Raw genomic sequence first — 18,647 nt, 5'->3', positions numbered from 1 at the left:
AATGTAGCTCAGAGAAAGGAAACACGTAAGCTCATGTTCTTGGTATATGTGTACACAGTTACCTGTGCAGAGGTAAGCAGCTTAGCTCCCCGAAGCAGATAACAGTCTTTATCCCAACTGGCTACAGAGAAAATAATCAGGAAGTTACCAAATGTTATTGCTGTGAGTCCCCTCTAGTGGTGGCACAGCAACACCATGACAGCTTCACCAGAGAGCTTTCAGCAAATGACTTTTTACTGAGCATTATTTATATTAATTGAGCAGCTCCTCATGGTAGAGGTCATGAAGGTAAATCTGTCAGATCTGGCGTTCGGTTCATTTGTGGGATGCAAAAATTATTAGAAATTAATTAGAATGCATTCACAGAATTATAGAATAGCTTAGGCTGGAAGGGACCTTAAAGATCATCTCGTTCCAACCCTTCTGCCATGGACAGAGACACCTTCCACTAGACCAGGTTGCTCAGAGCCCCATCCAACCTGTCCCATCCAGGGATGGGGCATCCACAACTTCTCTGGGCAACCTGTTCCAGGGCCTCACCGCCCTCTCAGCAAATACTTTTTTTCTAATACCTAATCTAAACCTACTCTCTGCCTCTCTGGGCATAATTTTCACAGGTCCCCAGACCTGCATGCCTCAGTCTGCAGTGCTGGAGAGGCAGAAGGGACAAGTGCAGTCCCTGCAGAAGATGACATTTTCCTCAGAGTTGATCTGAAGCAAATTTTTAACCACCTCTCCCATTAATTCCAAAATGGGCTTTTCTCTGCCAAAATGTAACAGACAATTATATCCTTGGGTTTCCCACTTGCTTGTGTTTTCCCAGCTCTGGGTGCCTCAGCCTGAGCTCACTGGGAATCAGCCAATGGTGGATGTGGTGAAGGAAGAACAGTGTTTGAGTGGGAAATGCTTATTTTACTGATGTGAGCTGAAACTGATAGGAGCTTGAACAGACTTTTGTAATGAAGAATTGGTTGTTTTCTCTAAGTCCTGGTTCTTCTCTGTATTTAAGACCTCTGCCATCAGTGACAGTATTGCCTGTGATTTATGCCCTTCGCTGAATGGAAGATCTTCCCTAATAGAGGGCTAAAGTCAAATACCTGGATTTTCCCTTAATCCTTTTTTGTTTTTTCTTCTTTCCTTTTTTAATCTCTCTACTAAACCAGGAGATTTCCTCTGGAAGATATCCCTCAAGATGAAAAGGAAGCTGCAAACTGGCTTCATAAGCTTTACCAGGAGAAGGTAAACAGCTTTGCTTTCTTTTCTGTCTTTTGGGACTTTTCACAGGGAGAGTGTATTAAGGCAGTGAGTAATGCACACTCTTCTACTGGATGGAGGGAAGGGATAGGATATTATGTATAATTAGGCAGCCATCCCTCAAACTGCTGGAAGGAGCAGGACAGAAGAGCCCCTTGGCAGTGGAGGGCTGACCAGTGAGTAGGTCTCAAATTGCCAGGAAGCACAGAGGAATTCAGAGATATGCCTGAGCTGTGGAAGACTAATAGCAATCCACTGTCTTTTTGCATTCTTCAGCTCTTGGATCTCTGTCACAGATTTCCAAAAGCTCCATTTTCCCTGTGGGTGTTTTTAGGCACTCGAGAAGAGTGATAACTGTCTGTCAGGGACAGCCAGTCCTGGCTTTCAGCTGCAATTGTTCTTTGCTTTCATTTTTCTTCCACTGTCACTTTCCTTCTGCCTCCTGGTAATACTTCTGCAGTGGTGTGTGACATGGTGTGACAGTCCCTGGGATCTGATGCCAGGGACTGATAGAGCACATCATACCTTCACATGGCTCAAAGCTTTTCCTTGTGTCATTTCTTTTTTTTTTCTTTTTTTTTTTCTTTTTTAACCTCAGATAGTTATTTTCTTGACTGCAGATTTAACAGTTCTGTGGGGAGTAGGAGAGAACTGTAATTAATGTTGTCCAGACCTAACTGGTGGATTTTTGAACTTCAGATGTGTATCTTGATTTCTGTGTTGTTTTTCTTTGTGGAAAGAAAAGCAACAGAAGAGCAGAGAAACTTTAACTGTCTTGGGCTTTCTCCAACTAGGATGACCTGTGCTGCAGCATTTCCAAGCTTGTGCTTAGTCTGTAGGTAGGCAGCAAATTGTTCTAAGTTTCAATTTTATTTAAATTTTTTTAAATTTAAAATTTAAATTTAAGCTCTAATTTCAGTTAATGAGAGAGAAGTCATCTTACAAAGAGCAGTAGCTATCATCATCTTTTCCCCCCTATCTCCCATTAGCACCCTGGAATTGTTAAGGTTGGAAAACACCTCTGAGATCATCAAGTCCAACCATCAACCCAGCACCACCACCATGTTTACGACTAAACCATGTCCTCAAGTGCCATATCCATGTTTTTTGAACACTTCCAGGGATGGTGAATCCACCAGTTCCCTGGGCAGCCTGTTCCACTGCTTTACAGCATTTTTCATGGAATTTTTTTTTTTACCTAATATCAAAGCTAAACCTCCCCTGGTGCAACTTGGCACCATTTGTTCTCATCCCTCCTGGTATTGGCTGTAACTCCGTTCAGCTTTGGTGTGAGGTGTTGCCAGGGAGGTATTGCTCATATATGTGGGTATTATATATATTGATCTCAGGGTGTTAGCACTACTCTGTAACTGGAATCCTCTTCCTGCACAGGGGGCTTATCCTCAAAAGGCCGTTACTAGCAAGGAACCCCTTGCGCTTCTCAGTCCTTTGCAAAGTAAACTTAAAGAAAAACAGTTTAAGCAGGGAAAAAAAAGAAATAGCCAGACTTGAGCCAACCTTGGTAGTGGCTTGGAAACCTTGGAGAACGTTCTTACAGACTGAGGGAGGACTGTGGGCATCTCAGTGACACGTTTCAGGACTCCATCTCTCTGCAGGCTCTGCTCGGGATGCAGGAGCTGGGTTGGAGTCCCTGGGTTGTGGCTGGCATGGTGCTGTCCCTGCTCATTAGCTCATTCCTTGCCTTGCCCTCCTGGCTCTATACACAACATTTTCCTGCTAGGCTTTGCTAAATCATGCTGAACTTTTTGGAAATAAAAACAGAAAGAAAGAGCACCCAGCTAAGAGTGCAAGTAGTGCCTGAACTGGCCTCTGGCCTGATGCTGCCCTCAATTCCTAAACAATTAAGAGATGAGATGAAGGTATTTGGTAGTGGAGAGGACAAGGTTTCAGTTTCTGGTGATGGAAAAAATTGCCTTCAAAGGACTAATACAGTCACCTTGGCAATCAACAAAAATGCCCAGAAAAATGACAGCAGATGGAATTGGATGCTGTGCACTCTTGATGGGTATTTCCCATGGATACTGTCCTTTGTGTTCTCCTGGAGTTGTCTGGTCTTGGCTTCCTTGGTGCAAATATTATGAACCTGTTTTCTTCTCTCTTTCACCCAGGATGCTTTGCAAGAGATGTATAATCAGGAAGGCATATTTCCTGGCAAGCAGTTTAAACCTCCTAGGAGACCATGGACTCTCCTAAATTTTCTTTTTTGGGCCACAGTTCTCCTCTCTCCTCTCTTCACATTTGGCTTTGGAGTTTTTGCAAGTGGATCACCTCTCCTTATCCTTGCATTCCTAGGACTTGTTGGAGCAGGTAATAAAACAGAGAAGATGCCAAGCCCAGTGTGACATAGAACAAGATCTATTACCTCCAATAAGTTCTGTGTATTAATTAATATGAATGGGGCTTGCAGAAAAACACTTGGGAACTCACTCGGTAGTCTTTATGTTGTACAGCATTTTAATTATTTCAAAAGCTTTAATTCAGGAAGATTTGCCTTCATATCTTAGGCAATAACTGTAGTAATCAATAGCAGGTGAGTCTTGTAGCCCATTATTATGGTGCCTGAAGGAAAAAATACTTTCACTGGACGACTTGTCTGTGTATTAAAAAACAAACAAATACATAAACCCCAACCCTCGCAACAAAAGAAAAACCTAACAAAAAAAAACAGGGGTGAGGAAGGGGATATGCTTCAGTGTTCATGCTACATGTCCTGTCAAACAACAGAAGCAGTAATTATATTTTTTAATCTTGATTGTCCCACTCTTTTAGTGTCAGTTGGTCTGCAATCACTACTGACTTGGGGGTTGGGTGAACTCATGTGGGTTCTGCTTGTGTGTTCATGTGTGGCTTCCTGAATCCTTGAACTGGTTTTAATATGCCTCTCATTTCTCTGTTATATTTTAAAGCTTCCTTTGGAGTTCGTAGACTGATAGGAGTAACTGAAATAGAAAAAGGCTCCAGCTATGGCAACCAGGAATTCAAGAAAAAGGAGTAACTGACAGCTGCAGTTCAGCACATATAACCAGACTATGGTATCCCATTAACTTCAGTTAAAAAAAAAAAAAAAACAACAAACACTTAGAAACTATCTTTTTCTTAATAACTGATGACTAATATTAATGAATAAAACTTGAGCCAAGAATGAAGACGTTGGAGGCATCGACTGAAGAGAACACGTGAACCTTCTGCCTGTTTAAGGATTACTGTAATCAAGCTATGGGAGAAAATCTGGGGTGGGGTGGAAGAAGAAACTAATTTTTCTTGCTTTGTTGGGGGACTTGAGGTGGGGGAGAAAAGGCCACATGGCCACGTGTGTCTTCAGATGACTGAAAACACTGGTTTCTGTCAAGAGCACTACACTCACTTTTACAACAGGAGCCATTGAATGTTTCCTCTTGCTAAAGCCAACTTAACGTTTATTGATTTCCAACTTCTTTTACTAATGAGCCAGGAAAAAACACCCTTCTTAAATTAACTGACAGGTGTTCATGGGGTTAGAGTCATTTTGGCTGTGTTGTCATGGCTACAGATGAAATCCTATTTGTACGTTACACTGATGCTTTTTATTTTCAGGCAACGTCTTAAAACTTCCGTAATGAGGGAGAACAGATAGTGGAGTTTGGAAGCAGTGCATTATTCATCAGCAGTTCCCATAGAACAGATCCGTGCTGAGACAGTACAAAATTCCCATCACATCTCCTGCTTAACTGCTCAAGGCTGTTTAATTTCAAAATATTACTTTAGTCTTGAGTGCTGTTTCCCCTATTTCACATCATGTATGATAATTTTGAATCTGTTTGGGCTTGTTTTGTTTTTTTGAATCAGTGATTGACCATGGGATTTGGAGTTGTACAAAGAAGGAGATTTATTCAGTTGTCCTGAATGATTTCTCCTTTTATTTCTGCTTGCATCTCTCATTACCAAAGTCCAGTTCAGCCAACCTCTCGCAGTAAACTGGGAGGCAACAGCAGAAATCAGCACAATAGTTTTCAAAATGTCTTCTTTTGACAAAAATGCGAAAAGGAGAGGTCTGGAGTGGTCAGATTTCAAATGCTGCCATCTCTTGAACTTGTAATGAGAGTTTCAGCAGTGATTCAGACGGGGCCAGGATCTTACCCTGTGTGTGTAAGGATAGGGTGTGCTGCACTTTTGACTTGACCATGCTTTAGATGTTCATGTGAAGTTACACTGCAAGGTAAGCTGTGCTGTTAAGCATTAGAAAGAGTATGAGGTCTCTTCAGGGATTTTAAGTATCTTTAGTTTTGCTTGTTGACATTTTGGGGGTTTTTTCCACTGAAAATTAGAGATCAGAATCATGTCTGTTATCTCTCTCTCCTTTTTTTTTTCTTTCTTTTTTTCCTTTTTCTTTTTTTACAAACGCACATTCAGAGATTTTTGTAGATTGCTGCTGTATGCAGAGCTGGAGAACTGTTTGCAAACAGATGGTAACTACCTGTATGTTCAAGTCTGAAGGTCACAATCTGCATTTGGCTGCACTGAGAAGTGGGTGAAATGAGTTGCAGATTTACAGCTGAGGGCAGAAGCTGACCCTCAGGGTCTGTATCTTTAACCCAGCTGCCACTAGAATATTTGTCTCACTTTTGTAAAGAACAGATCTTATCAAAGCACTGGTTGTTGTTTTCATCTTTGCTCCAGTAACCAAGAGAAGAGAGTAATAATTTACCTACTTTTCGTATTTACTCTTAACTGTTGGAATGTAACCTCTTCTCCCACAGGTTTTTCCATTTCCAAACACTGGAAGAGCAATTTTATAACTTAGAAAAATATTTTACTTGGGCTCATTGATCACTGTTCTGTCATGCACTTGGTTTTTATTTGTGGTCTTTTCAACAAGAGCATTTGAAGGATGACCTATGTTGTCTGTCTCCTGTTAGGCTCAACTTTGCTGAATCCTTGTACCCAGACCCCCAGCATTAGTATGTCATCTTTGTCCCCTCAATAAATCTTCCCTAAGATAGGGGATGCAAAACTGTTGCTAATGTTAGTGGAATTTGGAATATGCCTTGGGAATTGAGGAGAACAGAGCCCAGCCATGACTCTGTTGTCCTTGCTGGATGTTTTCGTACTTTGTCTCTAAATACAGTCAGACATCCCAGTGCTGATAAAGTTAACTCTGGCTTTTCCCTATTTTTAACAGGAGGACTAAGAACAGTGGGGTTTCTTTCTTTCTTTTCTTTATTTTTTTTCTTAAGTAATTCAGTAATGGGTATAATTCTTGCTTCCTATAGAAAGATGTTACAAATGCTGTATACTTGCTTCCTGAAGATGATATTGAGTATATATAAATTGTACTGGCTTAGCAGAAGAGGCTTGCAAAGCAGGCTGACCACTGACTATGTTTTATACTCTACATTTTGAACAGTATATTAATGGGCATGACAAGAATTTCACAAAATAAATCCCTTCTTAATGCTGAGAAGAGGGGAGCTGCTTAGAGGAGAAGGGAATTAATAACCTTTCTCTTTACAGGATCCTTTTCTCCTCTTAGTGCATGTAACTCCCTATTCAGAATCATGGGATTAGTGCATGTACATCAAGGGGAGAATAATCAACATTTCATATTTTCTTATCATAATTTATTGGTCATGCTTTCTTTTTGAAAATATAATAAATACATCATCAGATACTTAAATTTTGCTCTTCTAAACAGACATATCAGTAACCTCTTGAAAAACTGAAACATACAGCAGTGCACAAACCAGTATGAAACCAACAGAAATCTCTTCATTTTGAATTTTATCTCCTCAAATAAGGGTTTTTATACACGCGCGCGCACACGTACACGGAGTATGTATAAATTAAAATGACTGAAAATAGCTGAAGTTAATGTCACTAATGAAGATTAGCAGCTGGATTGGGTTGAAAAAAGTGAGCATAGGTTTTATATCTTATTTTCTTCTGGTTTAATAGAACATAGCTTGTATATTTGACTACCAAGCCCTTTAAGAGCAATAATAAACAAAAATATATCATGTTTTCCGTCTTTTTGCTTTTCAACCACGATAGGTTTAATAAAATTATGGCTATGGGAGCGTTTTCTCTCTCCACCTTTCAGAATTTTCATTTATTGCTTAATTGTTCAGAGTAAATTCCGTGTTCTCCAGTGTGGACTTGCAAGCTGACTGCCATGGAGTGCAGCATTGGCTCCGAAAAGGAGTGGTTCTCAGACTTACGTGGACAGATGGTACATGTATGCTTTTGGCCTTGGCCATGAAGAACGGGGATGTTGCTCTCCAAGTGGGATTTATAGTTCCAAAGCAGCATCGTGTTGACCTACGTCTAAGAACCCTCGGAAGCTGCTGGCATTGTGGCATCTTGGTTAGGAAGGCACAAAAAGCTGATGCTGAAGAGGGACCTGATACCCAGAGGTCTTGGCTCGGTGGGATTACAGTTCTCTCTTGCTCATTGTGGGCTGAATGTGCTCTTGCAATTGACGTTGCATCACTGAGTGAAATACCTGTCTCCAGCACAAAGAGCATGGGCAATGTTCCTTTGTTCTGCTTTAAATTACCTTGAAGGGCTCTACACTTAATTGCTGACCAATGAATCTGACTGCTGCCTGTGTCCTAATTGCCCGGAATTCACAGGAAAAGTGAGTGTGCCTGCTCACTTCCCCGTAATACCACTTGTCTCCATCACCGATGTCTGTATTTTTGCTCGCCTGTATCTTCTGCAGATGGTTTCATTGCGACCTCTCAGCTGGAACTCTGAGCTCACCAGTTCAACCGGTCCCGCAGAAATCGTCTCACACAGCTGGGGTTTTGTCTTCCTGAATTTTGGCGCTGGTTGACATGCTCTGCAGGTCTGAAGTGACGCAGCCGCGTTGCTGTTACGCGATAGTGCAACTTTGCTACTTCAGAGCAAAACTTTTATCAGGGAAAAGAAGCCCTTCCCAGGCCTGCTCATACAGGCCCTCCCTACCTGGCAACAGGTCTCTCTGGCACTGGTGAAACCAACAGAAAGGAGTTGGGGCAAGGTCTTTACCAAGAGTTAGAGTAACTCTCAAGCGGGAGTAACTGTGGCTAAAGGTACTGTTTCTGTCTTGGGACTGCACAACAGATCTGGTTTTGCTTCATGTACATTTTGATTAAAGAAGTGTGGAGTCCGAGGCTTTTAGTAACACTGAGTTCACACTACACAGGGTGTTTCTGATTGAAGACAGATAATCTCACGTCTTTTGGCATCTTGGAAAAGTGTGTATTAAGAAGTGTAAAGCCAAGCTTGGGCAGACCTCACCCATGTGTTTCATGCAGATGCTGGAGGCCAGTGCCGATAAAAGTGAAAAATCCATTCCTCGACCTCCTTCTGAAGATCAGATGCAGTGCTGTAGCTCATTGTCTCCTGGGTGCCATGTGCTTGTGTCCCTTGGTGTGAAGGTTCTGTTTCACAGCAGATGATTGCTACACGTTCTGGTTTGTGGCTGCATGAAGAAGCCCCATCCCTGTTACGGCAACGCTGAATTTGTGCTCTGTCCCAGCTACTTGTTTCTGTATTTCTGAACTTTTTGATCATAATGGGCAGCTCCAGGGCTGTTGGGGCTGAGTGAACCTGGGATGTGAAGCAGGGGACAGCCATGCTGAGAGCTGCAGGATGCATCACAGAAGGGAGGAGGAACACCACCAACAGGTCCAGCCAAATTCTTTCTCTGAGAAAACTGAGTGATTACCAGGAACGCTGCAAACCAGAGATAAGTGTGTGTATGTGGGAGGCAAATTCTGACTCAAATATGAGTGTGAGATCTCCCTGTGGCAACTTACAAGATAACCCTTGCCATGTTCACATGATTGGGGTCAGAATTCGTCTTAAAGGCTTGTTAGAGAGGGTAACTCTCATTCTGCCACACTCCCTCCCTGTTTGTCTCGAAGGACAGTTTATCTGATTGACTCAGCAGTCTCTGCAGCAAGATCCTTGCAGATTGTTGGTTGTGGGGTTTTTTTACCTGCTGTGGTTTTGAGGGAAAACATTCTGGAAGTCAGGGTTACAGGGTCTATGCCACGTTTGTTAGCCACCAGAAAATGACTTGGAGGTATTTCATACTTTGGAATTGGGAAGAGAGTGGATTGGCACCTGTAAGACAAACATGTCATGTTTCTCTTATCCTCAGTCTCTCTAGATTTATGGAAAGCTGCCTGTATTTCTTTAAATGTTAGACCTGTAGTTACCAGCTACTCTTCCATTTTTGAAACTGTGAACAAAGTTAATCTGTGCACTTTCACTGTTGAAAGCACTTGAGTGTAGCTGATTATCTACTTCTAAAAAGCTTTACATTAGCAGAAACAGCATTTTATCTTTTTAGGAGGAAATGTATTTTAAAAATAGACACTTGGGCAGAAACCAGAATATAATAGTACTTTTAAAATTAAAATATAAAATTTTAAAATATACAGCAAATTTAAATTAGAAGTATTCTTTAGTACAGGGGCTACCACTACCAATTGGCAGTCTTACACAAGTTTTATTTCTTTTTTTTCATTTTGGCCAACATGCATTTTTAAGGAAAACACACCAATTTACTAATCATGCTAAAATCTGATTTCGGGGGGAAGGAGAGTAGGTAGCAGAGCCTAATCAGGAATTTTATTTTATTTTTAACCCGAGGCATGAACTGGTTCTGTGAACCTCCTTTATAACGTGCATGTGCATCCGTGCAGAGAGCCAAGCTGTGCCCCTTTGGTTTTGTTTTGCTTCAGCTTTGTCCGAGCTGCACCTTGTGACAACCTGAATGCTGAACTCGCCTGAACGCCCGGCAGGCGCTGCCGGCGCGTCGCTCACTCCTCAGATCACCAGCAAGTACTGTAGCTTTAACGAGAACCTTCCCTCCGAGAGAGCTCGCCATCCTTAAGCTGATTGATTTGTTGCAAACTTGTCATTCGGAGGGAAGTGTAAGTACCAGATGATCGTTATATTAGCCAAATCTTAACGAGTAATAAAAAAAAACCTGTATACAGGGTGTGCATTGAGTGTGCATGTGTATATATTTTTGTACGTTTTTACAAGCTCTTTCCTACACTTGATTTTATGACGTTCAGAAGAGAGGTGTCTGAATCTCGTGAGAAACAAGAAGCTATTAAGAAAACCCAACCTACTGTAGTTTTTACTAAGAACTGTGCCCGAGCAAATACGCAGATTTACAGTGCTATGCAAATATTACTTTGTAAGTTGTCTCTTAAATTTTGCTTAACTAGTTCACGCTGTTTTTATTGGGCTTTCAGAAAAAGACAAACACAAAAGACTCATCTTGTAAAATAAAATAGCTTTGGCTGTGTGAAAGTACTGTATATTAGAATCTCATTCACACTTTCAGTTGCTTATTTAACTGTATGTGATTTTGTACATAATATGCTGGCATAGAGGAGTTTTAATTGTGCTCGAATTAAGAAGGGTGACAGCCCAGCATCTGGTTTTTTTGCAGTGTTTACTGAGTAGCCAATAATGTAACAGGGAGATATGCATCCTTTTCCTATTTGCCACTCTGGTTTTTGTAACTAAACATGTGCTAAGGGCTATTTTATTTTTGCTTTGGTTGGTTTTATTTCCAATTATGCCTTTTGGTCTCAGTCCTGCAAACTGATCCGTGTGAGGGGATCAGGTCTGCAGCAATAACCTGGGTGGATCATTTTGTGGGGGCTGGGAGGCAAGAACAAGCTGAACCCTGTGGGCATTCCCTGCACGAAGCCAGTCCTTGAGAACTGTGGAGGGACAGTGCATTGCCAAGGCATTTATGGCAGCAATATATAAAGTTTTGCGTGGCTCCTCCAAATGATCAGAATGGGGGGGAGGGATCTTCCTTTCCTGAAGAATCCTCCAAAGCAAACCCAAAGCTGTATGATCTAAGAAGTTGAAACTGCAGTAGGGTATGGTGGCTGTGTGGATAGATGCTGTTAATTAAACCAATTTGTCAAATCAGACATCTTTTAAGTTTCTATTTTTCACTGGAAGATAAAGACCCTCCTCAGCTGTTCGCCAACATCATACACTCCCACCTGAGAGACCCCCTGGATGATCCCTTGGCATTTTTGCTTTCTTCACCATATTTTTATCAGAGAGCTGCTCAACAGTAGGTCATCTCTACAGTTTCTGCCTCTACTATAGCCCTGGCCTGGCTCTGTACCTGGGCCATCAGCTCTTCTTTAGCCTATGTAAGCCTGTAACAAAAAAAAACCAAAAACCCCCAAACCAAACCAAACAAAAAACCCCAAACAAAGAAAAAGGCATGTGATAACATCACGTTCCTGGGTCACCTTTTTGTACACTGAGCTCAGTTTCTCCTGTTGATTTTCCCTTCCCTAATCCCTTCTCCTTTGAATAGTCTAGGTTGGGCTGAGCTGCCTTAAAATGACAGGTCAGTTGCATCGTGTCACTGTGTGGGCAGACCTTTTTTGTGGAGAGGCTGGGCTTCAATTCTAAAAGTATGCAAGCAGAAACTTTTTTTCTATTACTTTTCAACTTGCACAAATACAACTTTTCTTACCTCTGTGCCCCTATTGGATCTCCTTGGATTCATAATTCATTTTTGAAGGATGATGATTTTGATCTGGAACAAGCCAGTGTCAGGCACCACAACTGCCTGTACTGAGGATGCAGAAGCAGCCAGCAGTGGGGTGTGTGGGCAGGGGTAGGTCAATGGGGCAGTGTGTTACTGCAGTGTTTGACAGCCAGCTCTGTGTAAGGGAGATGTGGAAATGGAAGAACAGGTTTGCTCCCTGGATGAAGGCACAGGGAATGTTGTTAGGTGTTTTTTTCTGTTCTAAGCAGTCCACACCACAGTAACCTTTAAACTGTGGGAGCTTCTTACACACCCTCTCCTTAAATTGCAAATGCAGTAGGAAGCTGACTGGGGCTGGTGGCTGCAGTTCTGTATGTTGCTTTTCTAGAATCCTTAATCTTACTAATTCCACTGTTTTTCTTCCCCTACTGCATTGATATATTTGGGAAAACAGTCTGAAATTCCATAAAAGTAATGCTATGTTCTCAACACCAGATACAATCAGCTGCTGCACTGGGAATGAGTTCATGGTTCAGATGTGCCACCCTCCTGACTGCTGCTATGTTGGGCAGAGGGCTTTTAGTGGGGAGGAACAGGCTAATGCACTTTCTACATGCTTCTAAAACTGTAATCTGTTCCTGAGAGGCTTGACAGAGTGCCTCTAAGAGAGAAAAGTTTATGTAAGTACAACAGAATTTCATAGGTAGGTAAAAGGTTAATAGCTGTGGTATGGGTTAAGGGAATACTCTCCTGGATTTCATCACATCCGTGAACCTGTAATACTGTATGTCAGAGTCCAATACTCTGACCAGGTTCTTTCAGAAGGTGTAATGTTTAATTCCCCCCCTGCTAGTTTAACTCAAGGAGATATTTAAACCACTAGTTGATCTACTCAGCTGTTGATCTAAACCAAAGGCCACCCTTCAGTCCCTGCTGTGTTGAGCTGAAGTCATCTTGCTCTGCCACAGCTCTGGTCAGTCACACCCTGCATCAAGGGACCTTGACAGGCTGGAGAGGTGGGCTGATGCAAAGCTCTTGGAGTTCAACAGAGCAAAGTACAAGGTTCTGCACGTGGGTTGCAGCAATCCCAGACACACCTGCAGGCTGGGCAGGGAAGGGATTGAGAGCAGCCCTGCGGAGAAGGACTTGGGGGTAGTGATTCACAAAAAAACTCACCATGTCTCAGCAGTGTGCACTTGCAGCCTAGAAAGCCAAATGTGTCCTGGGCTGCATCAAAAGGAGTGTGGCCAGCAGGTTGAAGGAGGGGATTTTCCTCCTCTACTTTGCTTTCCCATGTGGAATACTGTGTCCAGATGTGGTACCCCCAACACAAGAAAGACATGGGACTGTTGGAGCAAGTCCAGAGGAGGCCACAAGGTTGTTAAGAGGACTGGAGCACATCAGGCTGAGAAAGTTGGGACTGTTCAACCTGGATAAGGTTGTGTGGAGACATCAGAGCACCTTCCACTATCTGAAGGGGCCTGCAAGGAAGACAGACAGGGGCTGTTCATGAGGAACTATAGTGATAGGACAGGGGGGAATGGGTACAGATGGAAAGAGGGGACATTTAGGTTAGATGTTAGGAAGAAATTTTTTACTGTGAGGGTGGTGAGACACTGGAACAGGTTGCACAGAGAGGTTGTGGATGTCCCAACCTTGGCAGTGTTCAAAGCCAGGATGAATAAGGCCTTGAGCAACCTGGTCTAATGGGAGGTGCCCCTGACCATGTTGGGGTGGGGGGGGAGGTTGGGATTAGATGATCTTTAAGGTCCATTCCTCTCCCTTAACATTCTATGATTCATTCCATGGACTTCACAGGCACATCACCCTCACCCTTCTCCACTGAGCCTTCTTCCTTGCTAGGGGGTTATTGGCCACCCACAAAAATAACATGTATGAGACCAGTATATCATATGATATGTGGTAGGATATCAACACATTATATGAGATATATATATATATATATACACACACATAAATAAGTCTCCTGTACTGCCAACATCATTATATTCTGCTGTGATCAAAGTTTGTGCCAATGGGGCAAGACTGCAGTGGGCTCTATGATGAGCCTGCTGAGGTTGGGGCTGGAGCTGGAGCTGTGCCACCAGAGGTGGCGTGGCTGGAGCAGGCATTCCTGCTCCCCACTGGAAAGGCAAAGCACGTTGTTTCCCGAGGCATTTGCTAGAAAGCAGAGTGCCAGAAGCAGGTGACACCGTACCATCTGTGGTAAATGCCTCTGCACAGGCTCTGCACATGACTGGTGGGATATGGAGAGGAGGATTCCAGGGGATGGATTGTGAGGAACGCTGGGCAGAGCTCTGTTGACTCTGATGACAGGTTGTTTTACTTTGCTGTGACTTGTGATGTGAACTGCCTTTGTTTTTCGTTTTGCTGACGCAGGGCAGCATTTGCAAAAGCCAAATTCAGCCATGGCCTAGTTATCTTGTGACATTTCTGGTTTTTTTCACTTCTCCGATGAAGTAACAAGTGGCTCTGGGCTAGTGGTTGCTCCATTTATGAGGAAAATCAGTAGAAGAATGAAACTAGGCAGGGTTTAGGAACATGTATAAATCTCCTCCCTCCTTGGCTGCAATGAAGTACAAATTCTACAAGTATTTTCAGAAAAATGCTATTTTCTTGTATGCTTCCTATCAGCTCAAAGCTCCTTGTCAAAGGTGGAGGAGTGCTACACTCCCCTTTTTTCCCATCTTTTAATTCAGCTGTAGCAAAGTGATCTAGTCAAGATTAGGGCTGGAAGCTGCATATTTTAACTGCAGATCTCCACCAGGCAGATAAACTTCAGGATGCTGTTACAAGCTGCTGCTTCCAGTCTGTGGAGGGAAGGCTCTTGTGGCACTGCTTCAGGCTCTCCCCTGGAATTCATGTTTCCCCCATCATGCCAGGGAAGGGTGAGCCTTTTCATGGTGGTTTCCAGAAAGGAAGGCCATGCTGTGCCTTTGTCCATGTGGGACAAAACTCTCCACTTTATAACATGGCCATGCAGGTCTTGTTCAGCAGAATGTGGGTCCTGCAGTTTGTTTGCCCACCAAGCATTTCCATTTATGAGGTGACACTTAAGATGAAGAGTTCATCTGAGCCAAATCCTGTCCAGCCCAATGTGGTGACTGGGGTGTGTATAGTTGTCTCCTTAGGGATCAGCAGCCAGAAAACAGCCCCATACATTTGGTACAGTTACTCTTAGCAGGTAAGAGAGGACAGCAGATGGAGGACTGTAGACTGATGGCCACTGACTGCTGCCCTTTGCCTCCGTGCAGCAAAGCTGCTTTGTAGGTAAATTAAGTGGGGTCCCCTGTGCCACAGAGCTGAACTGATGCCCTGAGGCTTCCCGAGGGAAAATCCTTCCCATTGTGGTTACTCCTTTCTTCAAAAAAACGTGGCAAGTGCCAACTTTGAGCAAACAAGGCTGACTTGTTTTATGCACAAGTGGGCTTTCTCCCAGCTGTGAGCCCTTACTTTAAGCAATTGCACAAAAATGAGGTATGAGGAAAATGCAGTCACTGCTGAAAGCTCTTTCCTGTTCTGCTGCTTCCCATCTCCCACCCAGCACATAATCATGTAACTCCTATCATTTACAAAGCTTCATTCCAAAACTCAGATTTTCTTTAATTTAACCTTTTTTCCCCCCTTTTTTCCCCCGTTATTTAAGAAGTTGAAGGTTGTCAGCACAGAGGATTTATTGGGGTTATAATGGCATAATCTACCAGGATGAAGAAGCATTGCTTCCTCTCCCTGCCAGCAGGTAGGTTCAGAGTGAGACTCACTAACTGAACATGATAAAAGTTTACCTGGCAAATCCCATAATTATTTTCTGATTAATTTAATGCTAATGGCTCACTTAAGGGTGGAGAAGACTTTCTCAAACTGCTAAGCAGTGCTTCCATGAAAGGGCTTTTGAATATTCTGCAGCTGTGAGGTGTGGACAAGACACAACCATGTGCTGCAGAGTGGAACCCTGTATTTTTGGGGAGGGAAACTGGCTCACACCGGGGTTAGTTCCCTGTCAGATGGGAACAAACCAACACCATCCCCCCAGAACCCCTGTAAGATTAGTAAGGCAGGCAAGGGAAACCTGCAAACTTGTTATTTCCTGAGACTGTGCACTCTTTTTGCTGGCAGCCAGACAAGAAGGCAGCTGGCCTGTCTAAATTAAGTACCACACATAATGGAACATAAATTATTGCTGTTGACTCCAGCACGATAACGTGGTTAGGGAGAAAAAATTGCACGGAAGCAATATGGGTTTGTTGGGTTTTTTTTTTTCTTATTCTCAAAGGGATCTCTCAGTGGAGCGACCTCTGGAGCTAATATTAGGTCTGGGAATTTTACAGGCACTACTAGGCTCAGGCACATGACTTCCTTTTCAGTCTGATGGGAGTCAAGTGTTTAATTCCCTTGGGCTTCTCAGGGATCTCAGCACAGATTCAGAAGCATCACCCAAAGCATCTGTACACCCAGACTTTCCTCTCTGGCTGCCCCCAGGCAGGGAGAGATTCATTAATCCACCCACCAGAAGGGTAAGTGGCCCTGCCCTTGCTGTGCAACCTGTGATGAAACAGTTCTTGCCCCCACTCAAGATACAAAACAAAACATCATAACCATAGAGTACTTTGACAAAAACAAGGTAACAGAATTGTGCCATTCCACTTGGAAGAGGAAACCTGTTCTCATTTATCAACAACTTGTGGAGGGTTCAAGATTACTTTTACTCCACTTCAGTTTGGTGCTTAGGGCAAGGTTCATGGTGCCTTTCTGTCTTCAGACACAGCTGGAAGAAAAATAACGGGGTGTTAAAAGTAGTGGAGGTTTGTTTGCAGGGCTGCTACAGGACAATGCATCTAAGTAGCATCATCTGTTAGAAATATTTAGTGCTTTATTATCTGGGGGGGGCAGTGGTGGTCAGAGCAAGAACTGATGAGAGATTTCATTGTCCTTTCTGTCCTGTCAATAATATGTTTTATTTTACAGCTGCCTCAGTAGCTTTATTACTAAGAGCACTGAGGTCTAATAGGATCAAACCCTGAAATAGAAACCTGTGGCGGTAAAAGCCTGTGTGTCCTAGATGTCATTGTGATCTCAAAAGTTACAGTACTGTTGTGTCTCTGGCTGGTCAGTCCTTCTTCTCCGTGAAATCATGTTACCCTGCCAGTTTAACCCTCTGTGAGGGGTTCTGCTGTCATGGCATTTTGGATATCAGGCCTTTTCTTCAAAAATGAAGGCTAGTGCTCATTTACCATCTGATGGTGGTGTAAGAAAAAGGTGTCCTAATGGGACTCCTGGAAACACTTCAGGTGCCAAACCCCACACTCCATTGCTGCTCCTGCACATGGAAACATTTGGTGTCTCTAACTCCAGTTCATGGGTAAAAGCTGTCCTCTCTCCCTACAAATTCGAAATGCTGAGTTTGGTTATACCTGTCATGCCACTGCAGAACAGAGTTCTACTGATCCAGAGCAGGACAAAAAGTAAGAACTCTGAAATGGAGGATTCTCATCGAAATATTTACTTCTAGGCAAAATGTGATGGCTTTCTGGGGCTCGTCTTCAGACTTCATTATTCTTGTAGTACTTCAGTTTTGCCACCCAGGGAGGACGTGCCTAATGTAAGCTTGCAAGGGAATCTAATTTCTAATTAATAATGCATTTTAATTTAACAACTAATAATTTTTTACATGTTAATTTGGAAATGAGCTTTCCCTTGATGAATACAGAGAAGAGTATTTAAATAATGGTGTAACTCACTATATAAAGATTTCTTTCTTCTTTCTTCCTTCTTCCCACCAATTTTACATGTCCCACTTGGACACATGAGCTCTTCCCTAGGCTGCTGTGATAGATAAACAGAGGTCACAGAGTCATCCTTAGATGATCCTTAGAATCCTTAGAATAGATCCTTATTGCCTAGAAAATTGAATTAGAAATTTTATGGTCTAGTTCTTACCAACTTCAGTGCTCTTCAGAAGCTAGTCTTAAGCAGGAAGATAAATGAAGTAACAACCCAGAACTACTATTACAATATGTTTGCGCAAAAACATAATTAGTTGATAAAGATTTACTTCATTAACGTTTCAATCTGTTTTGTTTAAAGTGACTTCTAGAAATGACCACACATCTATGTTTCTAATAGCGTATTAAGTGAAAATGAATAGAGTCATGAATATGAGCTGGAGGAAACGGTTGTCTGATCTGTAGAGTCCCCAGATGAGGGTGTACAGGTGCAGACTGCACTGTATAGCTGATAAAACAACAGTGATTTACCTTGTGAGCTGTGAACAGGGAGCTCTCTGGCCGTGCACAGGTTAAATACATCGCTCTCTCTAAGCCCTCATAGCAGGCCAGGACAGGTTTCCTGTATCTGGACACGCAGTCACCTTGCTGGTGGTGGTACCAGAGCCCCTGCACTTGAGTTGTGCATGGAAACATCCTGTGATGGTGTCTCTACCTCCCCCTTTTCCAAAATACAGCCAGTGTTCAAATTTGTATCTTTCTGTGCTTCTAACTCCTCTCAGGATACTATAACTTTCCAGGAAAACAAGAAATAAGCCCTAGGGTCTCCAGTCTCAAGAGGAAGTTGAAAACTACCCTGGAGTGTGAGTACCTTGGGACTCTTCTTGGACCCTCTGCCACTCAGACTCTTGGTATAAATGAGAACAAAACTCCTCACACAAACCTTCTCTCTCGAGTGAGGAGAATTGCTTTTGATTTTCATGCATTAAGAGCTGCTGATACTGTGACAGCTGCTATGGCTGTGGGCTCAGCAGGACTGGATAGCAGGAAAAAGGGAGCTGCTCAGGGAGCAGGTTCAGAGCCCAGTGATTCAGAGAAGTAACATCCATGAAAAGCTGGGG

The 18,647-nt window shown here is 42.9% G+C and overlaps 1 protein-coding gene across 7 annotated transcripts in view; it reads left to right on the top strand.

Annotated features, from left to right (window-relative positions):
- Positions 1-7,270, top strand: part of AGPAT3 (1-acylglycerol-3-phosphate O-acyltransferase 3) — an 84,774-nt gene extending 77,504 nt beyond the window's left edge. For all 7 annotated transcript variants that reach the window (XM_064646961.1, XM_064646960.1, XM_064646957.1 and 4 more), the window contains 3 exons: positions 1,164-1,239; positions 3,384-3,582; positions 4,182-7,270. In XM_064646961.1, coding sequence (XP_064503031.1) covers positions 1,164-1,239; positions 3,384-3,582; positions 4,182-4,270 — 364 coding nt within the window. In that variant the 3' untranslated portion in view covers positions 4,271-7,270. The remainder of the gene's footprint in view (positions 1-1,163; positions 1,240-3,383; positions 3,583-4,181) is intronic.
- Positions 7,271-18,647: the final 11,377 nt, after the last annotated feature.

The sequence above is a fragment of the Pseudopipra pipra genome, chromosome 2 (genome assembly GCF_036250125.1).
Source record: "Pseudopipra pipra isolate bDixPip1 chromosome 2, bDixPip1.hap1, whole genome shotgun sequence".
Lineage (NCBI taxonomy): Eukaryota > Metazoa > Chordata > Aves > Passeriformes > Pipridae > Pseudopipra > Pseudopipra pipra.
This window is presented reverse-complemented; position numbering and strand designations above follow the sequence as displayed.